The sequence below is a fragment of the Prinia subflava genome, chromosome 10, assembly GCF_021018805.1.
Source record: "Prinia subflava isolate CZ2003 ecotype Zambia chromosome 10, Cam_Psub_1.2, whole genome shotgun sequence".
Lineage (NCBI taxonomy): Eukaryota > Metazoa > Chordata > Aves > Passeriformes > Cisticolidae > Prinia > Prinia subflava.
In genome coordinates, this window is record NC_086256.1 from 6,803,350 (window position 1) to 6,817,914 (window position 14,565).

Genomic DNA, 14,565 nt, shown 5'->3' on the forward strand with positions numbered 1-14,565 from the left:
TTTTTATAAACATCAAAACAGACATTTTCAGTTTACCAAGACTGCTTCCCTGGTTTACATTTCACGCACATACAAAGGATTATAATTCTTTTCTATTACAAGAATCCATTTCTATAACACAGGTCTCAGCAGAAGTAACTAACTAGAGTAATTCAAAATATATTTACCAGGGGTTGTGTTTGTAATGAAACTTTCTTTTCTCAACTGTGTTTTAGCATTTTTTTTAAAATAATATACATGCTGTTAATGTGATTAAAACCTTGAAGCTATTTACAAGAGACTTAATATATGTTTATATCTGAATGTCTCCATTCTTCTGCTTGTTTGCTGTTGGTAGGGACATAATGGAGAGCTGCTGTAGTTATCACATTGAAACTCAGCAATAAGATCATCCAAGCAAATGTCTAGAACAATGTTATTTCAAAGCAATCTATAAGAATTGTTCAATAAAGAAAATGTTCCTTATATGTATAATTCAGCTTTATCTTTATTGATTTGTTCATATTTTTAATAGGTTTTAGAATTGTCAGTGTTCTAGTAAAATATCCTGTAATCTGGTTTATTGTTAGGGTAATAGAGTTACAAACTTGGACAAAATTTTAATCTACCCTGCAAGGCAGTTGTTTTTTTCTTCCCATAGGCACACTTTTAAAAGTCAATTCCTTGAGGAAGAAAAGGCTCAAAACATGTGCTGTGAGGAGCAGTATGAGGAGAGGAATTGTTCTTTCCAAAAGAGGGAACCTGTCTGCCACTCACTTCTGGAAGACGGGTGTTTTTGAACACGGGGAAATCTTCATGGCCATATTTTTATGTCAGCGTTTCACAGGAGTTGGCACGGCACAGACAAATAAACAACATTTTAGAGCTGCCTTTAGACACAGGGAGAGCACAGGGGGTACTCGGTGTGGGAGGGTGTTCATCCCCAGTTCCGATCCAGGGCACCGGGGCAGCGCTGCCACTGTCACCTGTGGGTGGGAGGTCCCCACCTCGGGCACCCTGGGCTGGCAGAGCCTTCAGTGGGTGCTGCCACCGAGCGTGGGTGACTCAGCCCTGCCACCCCGGGGACCTCAGCAGCTGGGCTGAGGCTGGACTGGTTAGATTTCTTTGATTTATGCCGAGGAATTCCCAAATGATGCAGAACTAGGGCAGTGCTAAGCCGTGAATTTCACCCTCTGGAGACACACAGTGTGCTGCTCTTGCAGCTGACATCCCAAATCTGAATCACCATTTGATTTCTCACAGTCACATTTGCAGCTTCAGTCTCTATTCCTGGCATATCTGAAGTTCCTGTTGAATCCAGTGTCAAGCACATAAGGGCCACAGAAAAGCCTTCTCCCATGCAATGGAATTCGTGTTTTGGTGACAGCACTGTTTCAATTTTGTGGCAAACTCCTCCTTATTTTTAAGGTCATATTTGCATTTTTTTATTTAGTTAAAGCCTTCTGCTCCTGCCACTGCATTCAGTTTTTTTGTTTGTATTTTCCTGCCTCCCTAGTGATAAGTGGGTTCCTTCCCCTCCCCAGGCTTGGCCAACAAAATAACGTTTGCAGATTTTTGCCTCTGTGATGCAGGGTTATAGGCTGGCTGTCAGAGGTGATGTAACTATTGGTATAAGTAAAATCAAGGGAAAACTTATCATATGCATTGCAGTAAAAATAAGATTAAACTGCATTAGTGTTCTGGAAAGCTCAGGGCTCAAATGGCACTCTGGGAAATGAGAGATGATCAGCTGTGATTACTTTGTAAGGGAACTGAGGAATGCCTTGGATCTTTGATTGCAATTTTTTTTTTTTTTTTGCTAATAATTTGTATCTTCTGCCGTTACGATTTTAAAATACTAGGAATCTGAAAGGAATTATATTTACATATGGTTTCCAAAAAAACTCTTGAGTCCTTTCCAAAATGAAAAAACTGAACAACATAAAGTGTGAAAGATCTTTTTGCAGCATTATGGTTAATATTGAGATGTTGTATTAAAATACTGAGTTATGAGAAGCAATGTTATCAATTTTCACATTTCCCCAGAAGGGTTTTCAGCAACTTTGAATATTCCATCAACCTGGCATATTAAAGAGTGCAGAATTTACCTGTTAAAATGCACAGAGCATTCATAGGAGCCTCATAGCAGCCTGCTGTTCCTGTTGCTTTGCAGAAGAATAAGCAACCATTTAGAGATGATGTTTTCTCTACCACGAGGGCCCTTCACAGCAGATTTCTTCTCTACCTTCTGGAAGGGATCTGAAGGAAAATCAAATCTGTATCATATTGAAAGGGGCTTTGACCATATATGATACCATTTTTTAGAAAGATGTTCAGCACTGTACCATATTTATATCTTTTTGGAGCCTTGTTTTTGATGGAAAATTACCAGAATTTGTGCTGAGGCTTGCTTAGTATCTGAGCAATATTTCTTATAACTCAATATAATATAATAGTTTCAGCAAAGTACCAAATACTCAGTACTTCAAAGCCAATAAAGATGAGCAATCCATTGCCAAAATCCTTTTATTCATCCAGCAGATTGATTTACATAAACTAACAAAACAATATTACACTTAAAGTTGATCTGTAACAGTAATAAAAAATGTTGCTGCATCCCAAAGCTGCAGAAACGTCACTTCCAATCTACAGTGATCACTTACTAAGGATAAATGGTGCCTATGGGATTTTTGGCAAACTTTCCCTGTAATTCTGGGCTGTCTTAAATCCTGAATCAGAAATCCACCCATATTCAGCAAGAAAGTGTGAATGTTTGCTTAACTTTAAGCCTCTAGGAACACTTAAAGTGGGGCTAAATATTTATGTGTTTGAGAGCTTTTCTGAACACAGATTTTTTTTATCCACATTTTAAGCTCGGGCAGGGCAGAATGAAGTTTTACCTCTGGCATTTGAAAGCAAAAGGACCTGACTGATTGGACTGCAGTTAGACTGCTCACCCCAGGAAGGAGAATTTGCCATTGCTGGGCTTTTTTTCCCCTTTCCAGTGACAGGGAGGAATGCCAGAGGGGAATGACACCTGTGTTACACAAATACAACACAGGGCACCTTGCTTTAAGACACTAAACTTTCCTGTTGAAATCCTCCCTGTTCCTTTGTTTAGATGTTCTGTGCATGACACTGCCACAACATGTTTATTCCACATGCTGTGAATCACCTTTGCAAACAGACAGAGATCAGCATTTGAATCTAACATTCAGCATTTCAGCTTCAGAATGGGACTTTCAAAGCTTTGACTACAATTCATATATCCCCTAACTATTAGGGTTGGTTAAGGCAGTTCTGAGGTCTTGTTCTAAATGTCAAATAGGTACACAAAAAATAGCAGGAATTACATCAGATTTCCTTCTGCTTACCCCTGGGTTTTGTGCTTTTGAAGCACAAAACTTTGAGTAGTGTGTTAGTACATGAGTTAGACTCTTGGAGTAGAATTCTAAGCAGTGAAAATTGAAAATACAAGAAATAGTGCTGAAGAACTGTAGAAATCATGAGCATTTTTTTTTTCAAATCAATACTGCAAGCTCCTGGTTGTCAATGCTAAGATTCCAATGTACACTAACACATCGATTGCATTTTCTTATAGAAATCAGTGAATTGTGTGAATGTTGCAATATTGCAAAAGGATTCAGCTAGAAAGAGCAGAAAAAACCCCAGTATTTTAACCCTGCTATGTAGAAATTGAAGGGTTTATTAATTTTGCAAAGGAAAACTAGAGGGTACATTCTATAACAATATCCCTTATTTTCATGAAATTGATAGCATATAGTTTATATTTTCCCTCAGAAAAAAGGGTTTTTTTTCATCAGCATTGCAGATACTCCAGTAAGGATCCAATTCAATTTCTGTCTAAATATAAAGGAGCTGTACAATATGGGAAACTTTTATTCTATTACTATTCAGAGCCATGCATGGAAGAACATAAAAAGTTCAAAGGTTTCATTGTAATAGCTACTAAAATGCTTGAATTAAAGAAAATAAAGGGAAAACCAAGGACCTCCATGAATAACCTGGACACAAAGCCCATCTGTGCTTAGTTACTGGAGAAGTAAACAGAGAGGGTTTAAGTTTGCCAGGCTATGATCCCAGGAACATGAGCGAGACCACTGGCAGTAATAACCAGGGGTTGTGCACACCAAAATGTCATTGTTTTGTAGCCCATCAGAGAACACTGAGGCAAATACATTGGTGCTGCTTTTTGAGCCCTCCCGTAGATCCTGTCTTGCCTTCTATGTGTTATCATCTCCTTCTTTTCCCCCACAGAATTTTCCCACAAGCTCCAGACAAACATTAGCTGTTAACTGTGAAAAATGCCAGCTGCAAAAATCCAAAGTAAACAATTGCTGGAAAAGCTTCATCCAAATCTCTCCCTTAACAGGGCTTTCTTTATCTTCCTCACAAGGACCTACACTTGAAAAGGCTTTTTCATTCTCATCTTCCAGCCTGGGTATCAGATGGATTTCTGCCTTTCTGTTTGCATGCTATTTAAATCGTGATTATTACCTTCTGTGTGCTTAGGGGTTGAGCACAGTCATGATGCACACAAATATCAGAGCCACTCTGTCACTGTTAGTGCCACTGTCACCTGCTGCCTTGCAGTGTTTTGGGTGAGTGTTCAGAACTCCACCTGCATGCTTGAAGCTCTGCCTCACTTTGGTGTCCACCACCAGGGTCTAATTTGTTGGGAAGTGTATCCCTTGTTGGGAAGGGAGGCTTGGATTCTGGATCATGGGCTGATTTGCACCTTGTGAGGGGCCCAGAAAAGCAGCCTGTGCAGAGTGTGTAGAATGCTCCCACATGAACTCAGTGCCACTTCATGCTCCGCTCTTCAGGACACACTTTATGCCAGTGCTCATAAACATGGCCTTGTTGGTTCTAAACAGAGTTCCTGTATGTGGTGACTTTTTCTGGCCCTTTCCTTTTCCAAACTGATCTCATTTTGAAGCCTGCTGTGGGCCCTGCACCACGATTTGGACTAGAAAACACTTCATGGATAGCAGTACCTTTTGTACTGCCAAGGAGATGTTATTACTATAACTATTTCAAATCCTACAAAACTTTGTAGCGTTTCTTCTCACTGGCTAAATAATTTCTATTAGGAAAAGGAGAATGTAAGTCTTTTCAGCTGCTTCCTCTTGAGGGATGTAAGATATCCGCAAATTTTGCTAACATGTTCCAGAACAGCCAGCTGTTACTATCCACCTGCAGCCATAATATTGATTGAAAAGAATATAGAACCTAAACATGGATAGCTTCTGTAATTATGCAGAATGAGTTTAATACATGATGCTACTTCAAATGTCATCTGGCAGTGGCTGCAGTGTGGCATGGAATCTATTAGGAAATAATTTGGCTGGTTGAGAAAGTCTCAGAGAAAGACCATGAACTGTTTTATTTTATTACTGATTCCTGAAAATATTCATGGATATGGAAAAAGGACAATGACAAGACCAGTAGGGCTCAGGCACCTGTCAGGTATCAAATAAAAAGTTGCTCACACATCCCTGTTGCTCTGCAATTTCTCAGCAATGGAACTAGAAGAAGCTCTTTTTTCCAAAGTCTGCATATATATTAAGAGATAGAAAATAATAAAAGCACTGTTTTTTTTCCCCCAAGCTGATTAAATAAAAATGCCTTTGTTATTTTTGCAAAAAATTTGACCTTTTGCTACAAAGAATGGAAAAAAATGGCAAGAAGGTTTCAGCTTCAAACCTGTTTTAAATAACTCTGTAGCCTGGTTATATGCCCTGTCAGGACTTGTGCTATTTTCTTTTTGATGAATCAACACAATCCAATATATGTCTTGTGACACATTTGCAATTCTATTGGAGATTTTGGCCCAAGGGAGCAAGGAACAGGAGTCAGTCTAATTACACAACTGCTGGCTTTCCAAATGGACATTTCTGAGTTTTCAATTGAAAGTGTCAGATTATTGATGTTCAGATGAAAAGTTAAAACAGAAAGCTGACTTATGGTTGCAAGAGAACAATATTATTCTGTTCACTGAAAAAGCTGCTGTTTTTCCAAAAAAAAAGTTGAGTTGGGAAAACTTGGAGTGACTCTTGCTCTCCTAATTTCCAAGTCCAACAGGTCCCACAGAGAAGCCAGGTTAGTGGTCAGTCCACAGCATGGCAATAAACAGGGAGTAGCAATTCCTTTGTAAATCCTTTTGAAAACTTTCTGCTGGGAGAGGGTCTTCTCCACAGTTTCCCCCTGCCACAGAACTTAGTGAGGTAAAAATGAAATACCAGGTGGGGAAGGAAGGCTGCCTTGCACAGGTCTTACACCTTCTGTGGGTCTATGCCTAAGCGTATCAGTTTGAGGGCAAAGAAAGAACTGCCAGAAAGGACAGATAACCAGGCAAATCCCTGAACTAGTAATTATTTTTAAAGGTATTTTTTGCCATTGACACACAGTTAAACCCCATGACCTGAAAGACACTCATACAGCATAAGGGTGCTGGGCTAGCATCAAACCCAGGAATATCTCCCCCACACAGACAAATACCACAACAGAGGCTAAACTAATTTAATAGTTAGCAAAGCATTGTATCAGAGGTCTTGCTGTATTAAAATCCTTTGGGTCTCATTTTAATGTTGCTCTTTGCAACATCCCAGACTTCAGCATTCCTCTCTTTCCAGTAACTAAGTGAAGATCTGCAGCAAGGGAAAACCACTAATAATTCACAATCTGTAATGCATTTGCTGCATCACTTTCCTAAAATTTTGTTGTGTTGTAAAGGCTCAACAGTTTACAGTTAACAAGACACAGGTGCAGCTGGTGAGCGAGGCTGGTGGAGCTCTCAGTGGTCCCCAGCATGCTCCCCCCTCTGAAAGTGAGAATTTATGTTCCCCTCCTGAGCATCAGCAGGTTTTGAAAGCTCCTTAGCTGAAGAGAAAAAGGCTAAATGCTGTCAATATTAAAAACTTTTCCATTTGAAAGGACAAGTGTTCCTACAAAGGGAAAAGAAAAGCATGGGTTATTTTAAAATGTTAGCAGTAATGAATGATTTAAATTTGAAAAGGTCAGAAAAATGCTATTTGTAAGTTCTCATTGGGGATTTTCCACCGACCTGACTGTTATATTACTTGTTTTCTTCAGCATTGATAACAGTTGCAGGTGACACTTTTTTCTTTCCATTTGGAAGTCCCTCCAGTGTAATTTATTTTTGTTCAGCTTTGTATAAGGTGCTTTGTCAGAAAAGATCCTAAAAAGACCTTCTGACTCAAATACCAAAATACAGCACTTTTTTGTGGTGAGCAGGCAGCAGTCCCATGTTGCCTCTTTCTCACATTCATAAATGGTGTCTCAAAATCTCACAAGTCATGGGGTTGGTTCATTTTTCTTTCTTTGTGTTTTGTTTTCTTTCTCTCCTTCTGAAGTAGATCTGCCCTTTAAAGGGATGAAAACTTGCATCTTTACTTATTTTTTAAAAAAAAAGAAAGAAAGGAGGAAAGGATAACCAAGATTCTTACCAAGGGAAGAACTCAAAAAAAGGTTTCAGGAATTAACAAAACACTGTAATATCTAAAGAATCTACAGGAGAGGAAAGCAAGATATCAAGCAGCATAAACAAGGGAGAGGCCCATGGTATCCAGCACCTTTGGATCTTTAATGTTCATTCAAAGCACAAAAGCTCAGACTTCATTTCAGCTGAAAGGCTTTAGCAGTAATATTTAGTGCCCAGTTCTCTTATTTTGGCTGAGTAAATGAAGAAATTGTTTGTGTCTGACTTCAAACAATTGGCCCCCAGGTACTTCCATAGCTGATACTGGTAGCAACCAGCATTGTTCACTGAATTTAAATTATTATGCCATTAATATTAAATATATTACATAATTTTAAATATTTCATATATGTATGTTACATCAATATTAAGAAGGCCTGACACTTCCTACTGCAAACCCTATTTTCAGTTAGTTAAAACTTCTCATACTGGTAATGATTTGACACAAAATTTTCCATGCCAGGTGTCTGCCTCAGGCAGAATTTTGTGGCGTTCTATGGCGTGTTTGTTGTTTTTTCTTTTTCCCTTTCAATGCCAGCCAGAGCTGCACAGTTATTTCTGTGAGCATCCGGGCAGGGAAAACCATGTTAAATAACCTTGGGAGCCTTTTTGAAGGGACCTGGTGTGTCCTTATCCTGGGGGAGGGCACTGAACCCTTGTCAAAGGTGTGGCTTTCTTGTGGAAACCTGCCTCAGCTGGAAAACCTGCTGGGAGCTGGGTGAGCCCTGTGCTCCCACCAGCCTGTGGGAATATGATGCTCAATACAACCATCCACTCCCAGAGCCTTCAGCTCCAAACCAAAACCACCCTGCTGTGTGCTTGCCCCCAAACAGGCAGCAGCTCCTCCCAGCTCCAGGTAGGGAAACTGCTGGCAATTAAAAAAAGAAAATGTGACAAGTTTCAGCCACCTTTCCTCCTTTCATTCATGGCTCATCTTTATCTCGCTCATGTTAAATGCATTGAGCCTCCCTTAAAACCTATTTGTGCTTTTAATTCCTTAAGTAAGTCTGCAAAAGACTACAAGGAAAACCAGACATAATGAATTTTAAGGCTAAAGGAAATACCAAGCTTTTCCATTGTTTTCTGCCCAAATGGTCTTATCAGCAAAGATACCTTGAAATTCAAACCTCCTGCCCAAGTTATGGAGAGAGATCCTCCTCCTCCTCCTCTCAGTGGTCAGAACTTGCCTGCCTTGCCTCATGCTCTCCAACATCTGTCTCAGATCGGGCAGCCCAAGCACAGAGCCTGAGACTGCAGCAGTTGTCCTCCCTCATGCTGTGAAGCCTCAACACATCCTGGTGCATCCCCAGGAGCGTGGTTTGACTTGGTGCTGTCCTGAGGGGCTTTTCTGCACCGTGCCTCTTCCACCTATCCAGAAACTGCAGATCAGCTTGTCAAAATAATGCAATGGATTTAAGATTTTATCCTAAATCTGAAGTGAAAACACAGAATTATAATTTCTGGTACAGCATCAGTTTGAATATTGCTTCTTTCAGTGATATTCATACCCTCCCAAATACCCAAAAAGTACTTTTATTGTAAAAATTTCTGCCATTTTTCTCTGTATTGATGCTCTGGAGACCCACAGTTTCTTGGGAATTTAAGTACGTTTAATCTAGTTTTATTTTCTTAACTTGACATTTCTTAAATTCTTGAATACTCATTTTGGAGTATCTCAATTATATTACTTGTAAGATGACAATCTTGTACATCTCTGTAACTCATATAATAATTCAGAACAGTGATAATTTTCTTGAAAAAAAGTGTTTTAATGCGCACGGTTTGTTTCTAGTCCTTTTGCTCTTTACGCTGCATCACTGGTGTGTTAAAGGATGTAAGTATAGACAGAAATTAGACTAAAAATTAGATTTGTTCAGCAAAACTTTGATTGCTGTATCACAGCCTTTTATGACAGCATTCAGTTCAAAGCTGTTTGCATACCTTATTGAGCGAGCTGCATATTTTTCCATGTGAATCCAGTGTGTGTCCTGTAGTCATTACATTCCTGCACACTTCACTGCCTGAGCTGCACGGACTATTTTAACCATCCCCGGGAATACTTGCCGGGGTTCAGCTGCTCGTTTGAGTGCTTGGGTTTGTGTGTTTTATTACTGGGGTGGTGTGTGTGTTGATAGAGCTCTGTTGTGTGCTGTTAAACCCTTGGTTCTGCCAATCCAGCTCGGTGCCATGCTGGGGGAATTGCACGCCTTGCTAACCGCTCGCTCCGCGGCAAACAGGAGCGCTCGCTATAATCTGCAGTGTTTTGTTAAATGAGCTGCATATTTTTGTTTTTATATACATTGCTTACCCAGTTGTGTACATTTGCCCAACTCATTATACAAAATAAGCTTGATTGGAATAAGAACATTCTCTACCAGCTGTCTGCTCTGAGTCAGTATGTAACAAAATTAGCAACTTTCCCTTTCCAACAGTGACATGATTGCATCCAAAGTTTAAGGCAATTGGTTTGGAGATCTTGTTTGTTTCGTTCACGCCATGCAAACATCAAGATTAACAAACCAATTTGTCGCAACTTAATTTGTTTTCAAAAATATGAACGGAGTTAAGTAACAGAGGAAAATCAGAGCATTCTAATAAAGGGAAATGCTTCCATGTAGAGCATAAAGCATGTAGAGACCTAAATACCATTCTCTAACTTGAAGCCATCCATTGTGAATGTAAGAAGATGGAAAATTACTAGAGACCTCCCAAGGTGGATATTTCATCAGATAAGCAATATCCTAAATACTTAAAATTACAAACATAACCTTCTGTAAATTAAGTGCATTCTTCCATCCAGAGTTATAAAAATAAGTTCGTCTCATGACCATTAGAAAATCTCAAAATACATGATAACTCTTCTGCAGGGATATGTAGTTTCCTCGCTGCCTTTGGTGCAAAATTGAATTACCACCTTCAAGAAAGTGATTTTCTCAACTTGCTGGTTTTTCATGTCAGTTCTAGTCAAATCTACAGGTTATTTTTAGATTTTGCTTTTACTGATTTATAGAATTTGCAACATAGAAGTATGAGCTCCCATTCACAAAATCTTCACCACTACCTTACCTCAAAAAAACTTGCTTTATTTTTCTTGAGTGCAGAGCTACTTAGGGCTATCAGTTTACCTGGCTTCCAATCTGCCCTGTATGAAAGGATAAATGTGCCTGGTTCCTGTGTGTGTGTTCCACTGCCGATTCCTTTCACTTTAATCTTATCATTCCTTGTTGTCTGAGCCTGAAAGGCCCATATTTGTTTTTTTGCAAAGTCTTACACATGAAAGCTTAATTGATCTTGTTGTTTTAGTAAAAAATTGTTTGATTTTAAACAGTGATCAATCAGTTCTTAGGTTTCTCGTGGACCATTATGAAGGGTGCCAAAATTACAATAGTTTCCTTTAAAAGAAAAATGTTAATATAACTTTTAGTGGTTTGTCTTCACTTCTACCTTAAAAAACAAATGTAAAGAGAGACATAGAAATAGAATGTATCATTATATTGTGGACTGTTTTATAATTATAAAAACTAATTTAGACTTCATATTTTGTTTTGTTGAAGTACATCAATGCTGGGTATCAAAAGCGTACGACAAATGAGGGATACAGCATTTACCATCTGAAAAGTCAGTGTGCTCCATGAGATGAGCTAGATCCAATTTAGACTTTCTTAACAGAGACAGAATAAGTAATTTAGTATGAAATGACTTGAAGCAGACAGATGGTAAAGAAAAAGATTTTGTCTCTGTTTTGTCTTGTCTTCCCCTGCATTAATTTGCTTTTAGTATCAGTCCATTACCCTTAAAGATCTAAATTTTGCTCTTGCCTTGACCTGTTAAATATCACCTACAGCTTTCTCAAAGTTTTAGTTTAAACTGAGATCAGATTTAGAATCTTTTCTTTTTGTCTCTCATATTGAAACAACGGATGGCTATGTGCAATTTCTGTGTAGGTATTCTGTACACTTTTTGCAAAAGAAAATTATTCTTTTTACCAGGGGAAGGGAAGAGAAATATTCCTATCTTTGAGGAAAAAAAATCAGAAAACTTTTTTTTTTGCTGTTGCTGCTGTGTGAAGGCCAAGAGGGGTGGGGGATCAGGTGCACCCTTGGTCAGATTGCAGATGACACCAGCTTGGGTGGGAGTGTTGATCTGCTGGAAGGCAGGGAAGCTCTGCACAGGGATATGGAGAGGGTGGGTTGATGAGCCAAGGCAAACTGTGTGAGGTTCAACAAGGCCAAGTGCCAGGTCCAGCCTCTGGGCCACAACAACCCCTGCAGTGCTCTGGTCTGGGGCAGAGAGGCTGGAGAACAGCCTGGGGAAGAACTGGGGGTGCTGGTGGGGTGACCATGAGCCAGCTGTGCCCAGGGGGGCAGGAGGGGCACGGGCACCTGGACTGTACCAGCAGTGGTGGCAGCAGCCCCAGGGCGGTGACTGTCCCCTGTGCTGGGCACTGTGAGGACACACCTCGAGGGCTGTGTCCCATTCTGGACTTGCTCTGCTTATTTTTTCATCTGGCTAGGATTCCTACTGAAAAATCAGCACGCTAAATTAAAAACATATATTTCATATGTATCAGTATAGTGTAAAACAACATGGACATTTTAAATACTTGGAACAGACAGGATATCCATTATCTGAGGTCTATGGAGAATAACAATAATTCATGAGGTACACATCTATTTAATATATTATCTTTGTATATTTTTATGCATCTGGTATAGACAACACGCGTAGAAACTCTTTCAGAATTTATACCTGATCTCTTCCCTTTTCCTCTTTTTCCCCTCCAGAGAGTGATTTTCAATGTTGTCAACTTCAGTAAAACAAAAAGCCTCTACAGAGATGGAATGGCTCCAATGGTGAAATCCACAAGCCGACCAAAATGGTGAGTTATTCTCTCAAAGAATTAATGAGATAATTAATTTTAATTAGTTTTACTTAGCACTTGTACCAAAGACCCCACAGTAGAGGAGCACTTTTGCCTGAGATTATGAGAATCTTGATGTAGCGGTGTTGTGAGGACAGATTCTCTTTGTCAATGTGAGTTCTGGAGACCCCTGGTAGTGCCTTGTTTCAAGTGGCACGACTGAAGTGATGTCCATTTGAGCAAACTGAGCAGTCAGGGCTTGGGGAAAAATGTTTTCCAGTGGCTGTCCAGCTCTTAGGACAGTAATTGTACCATTTTTGGTGTTCAATTATTTTCCAAAAAAACCCTGCAAATATTATGGGAGATGAACTGGTGTTGGTCTGGTTTTGAAAAGCTGCTTGGGGTTGTTCTGCCTGTTTTGGGGTGGCTGGAGTTTGGTGGGGGAATGTGACCTCACGTGAGTGAGCAGTGCCTGCTCTAAGACAGAGGGAGGCCAAACAACCTCATCACCAGCTGCATAAAATGTACAAAACGGGGAGCTGTGTGCATATTAAACATGTGAATACCCATATAGATTGTACATTTTCTCAAAGCAAATGTAATGAAACATCTACTGTGAATAATAATATGTAAATCTAGTGAGTCTGAATGCGTGCAAGACTCCTAAGAATTATATGATTTGCCTTTGCCAGGAGACTTGTTTGAATATGGATAGTGAGGTTAGGCCAGAGGTGCACAGTAAGTTATTCTTGTCAGCCTTCACAGCTGCTACTTTTTATTGGTTAATTAGCAATACATTTGATCAAGCTGGACATTATCTTTAGAAATATGTCTTTCTTAAATGTTTCAGCTGTCACAAGTTTTCCACTCACAAGGTGGAAATGGTGGTCATAAAGTTGTTCTCATTTTGTGGCTTCCCCTTCCTATGACCAACAGAAAGGATATTTGGCTTTTTGTCTGGATGATAAGGTCATATGGACAAAGAACTGTCTCACAGTACAGTTAGTGGACTGAGTCAATTCCAGCTCAATAGCAACATGTAATAACATTGAAAATTAATTTAAAAAATCCATTGCATTTAGTGTTTTTGCAGCAAAACTCATGTTAATTGTGTTTACTATTTAACTTCAGAAAAATCTTTTGGGGCATTGCTGGGCCACATTTATCAAGCATATTTTATTCATTTTTCAAAACCTTTTCCTTCTCTCACTGGGGTCTGGTATTTGCAGCTAAGTGTATTGTGTTTTAAGTTTATCTATAAATCAGATATTGCTTTCATACAAATTTTATGTCTTACTTTGTTTTCAAATTAAAGTGTAAATCTTACAAAACAATGCAAAATGGACTTATTTTTTTAGAACATAGAGGCTCTTTCACTATTTTTAAAACAGATTTCTCTTCCATTTCCCCGGAGACCTATTTATTTTTGTGTTTTATATTTTTAGAGGATGTATTTTGCTCCCATGAAAGCAAGGAATGAATAACATTGCCTGAAGCCAGGCACAGTGTAGGCAGCAGGTGCTGAGCAGTTTCTTTTACAGGGCTACTACCACACTTTAATCCTGTTTCAAAAATTCAGGATGTAATTTTTTTCTTTAAAAAGATGATTATTCTATTAAGATATTTTTATTTTTTTCTAATAGCCTGCATATGAAAACATCTTGCTCTGCTTTGAAGGTGCACATTAATTCATACTGTTATCAGGGACCTTAGTGATATTGGGGTCTACTCAGTATAATTTTCCGTCTTGATGTTAATAGGATTTATGCATGTGTTTTCCAAGTGGGAAAACATATATATTATTTTTGGATGTATGAGCTCTATCAGGGCTGTCTTCCATTTGGATTATGCCTTTCACAGTTACCTCTGTATCTGTTTCCATGGCATTCTAGTGCAACCTGTAAACAAAATTTTCTCTTTCTCTGTTGGCTGAAATAGGATTTAGCAGCGCTTGCAGCTGCTGTTGCAGCACACAGGTGGCTGTGGTCCTTGAACACGAGCTGGGCAATATCCAGCTGCATTGATCGGATCCTCTTTGATGTTTTGTATGTATTAGTCTCGTAAGCAATATTGGATCATTCAGGGCTTCAAAAGTGCTGAGCTTTACACGAGGGGAGGAAGGTGTGGAAGGAAACTATTGGAACTCTTCACCTCATATTAGGGTTTGTGTCAGCATAGCAGTTTAGTGGACACAATGTAATTA

At 39.2% G+C, this 14,565-nt stretch overlaps 1 protein-coding gene across 3 annotated transcripts in view; it reads left to right on the forward strand.

Moving 5' to 3' along the window:
- Positions 1 to 14,565, forward strand: part of LOC134555496 (BEN domain-containing protein 5-like) — an 898,337-nt gene that overhangs the window by 204,014 nt on the left and 679,758 nt on the right. For all 3 annotated transcript variants that reach the window (XM_063407113.1, XM_063407114.1, XM_063407115.1), the window contains exon 4: positions 12,286 to 12,380. In XM_063407113.1, the coding sequence (XP_063263183.1) occupies positions 12,286 to 12,380 (95 nt within the window). The remainder of the gene's footprint in view (positions 1 to 12,285; positions 12,381 to 14,565) is intronic.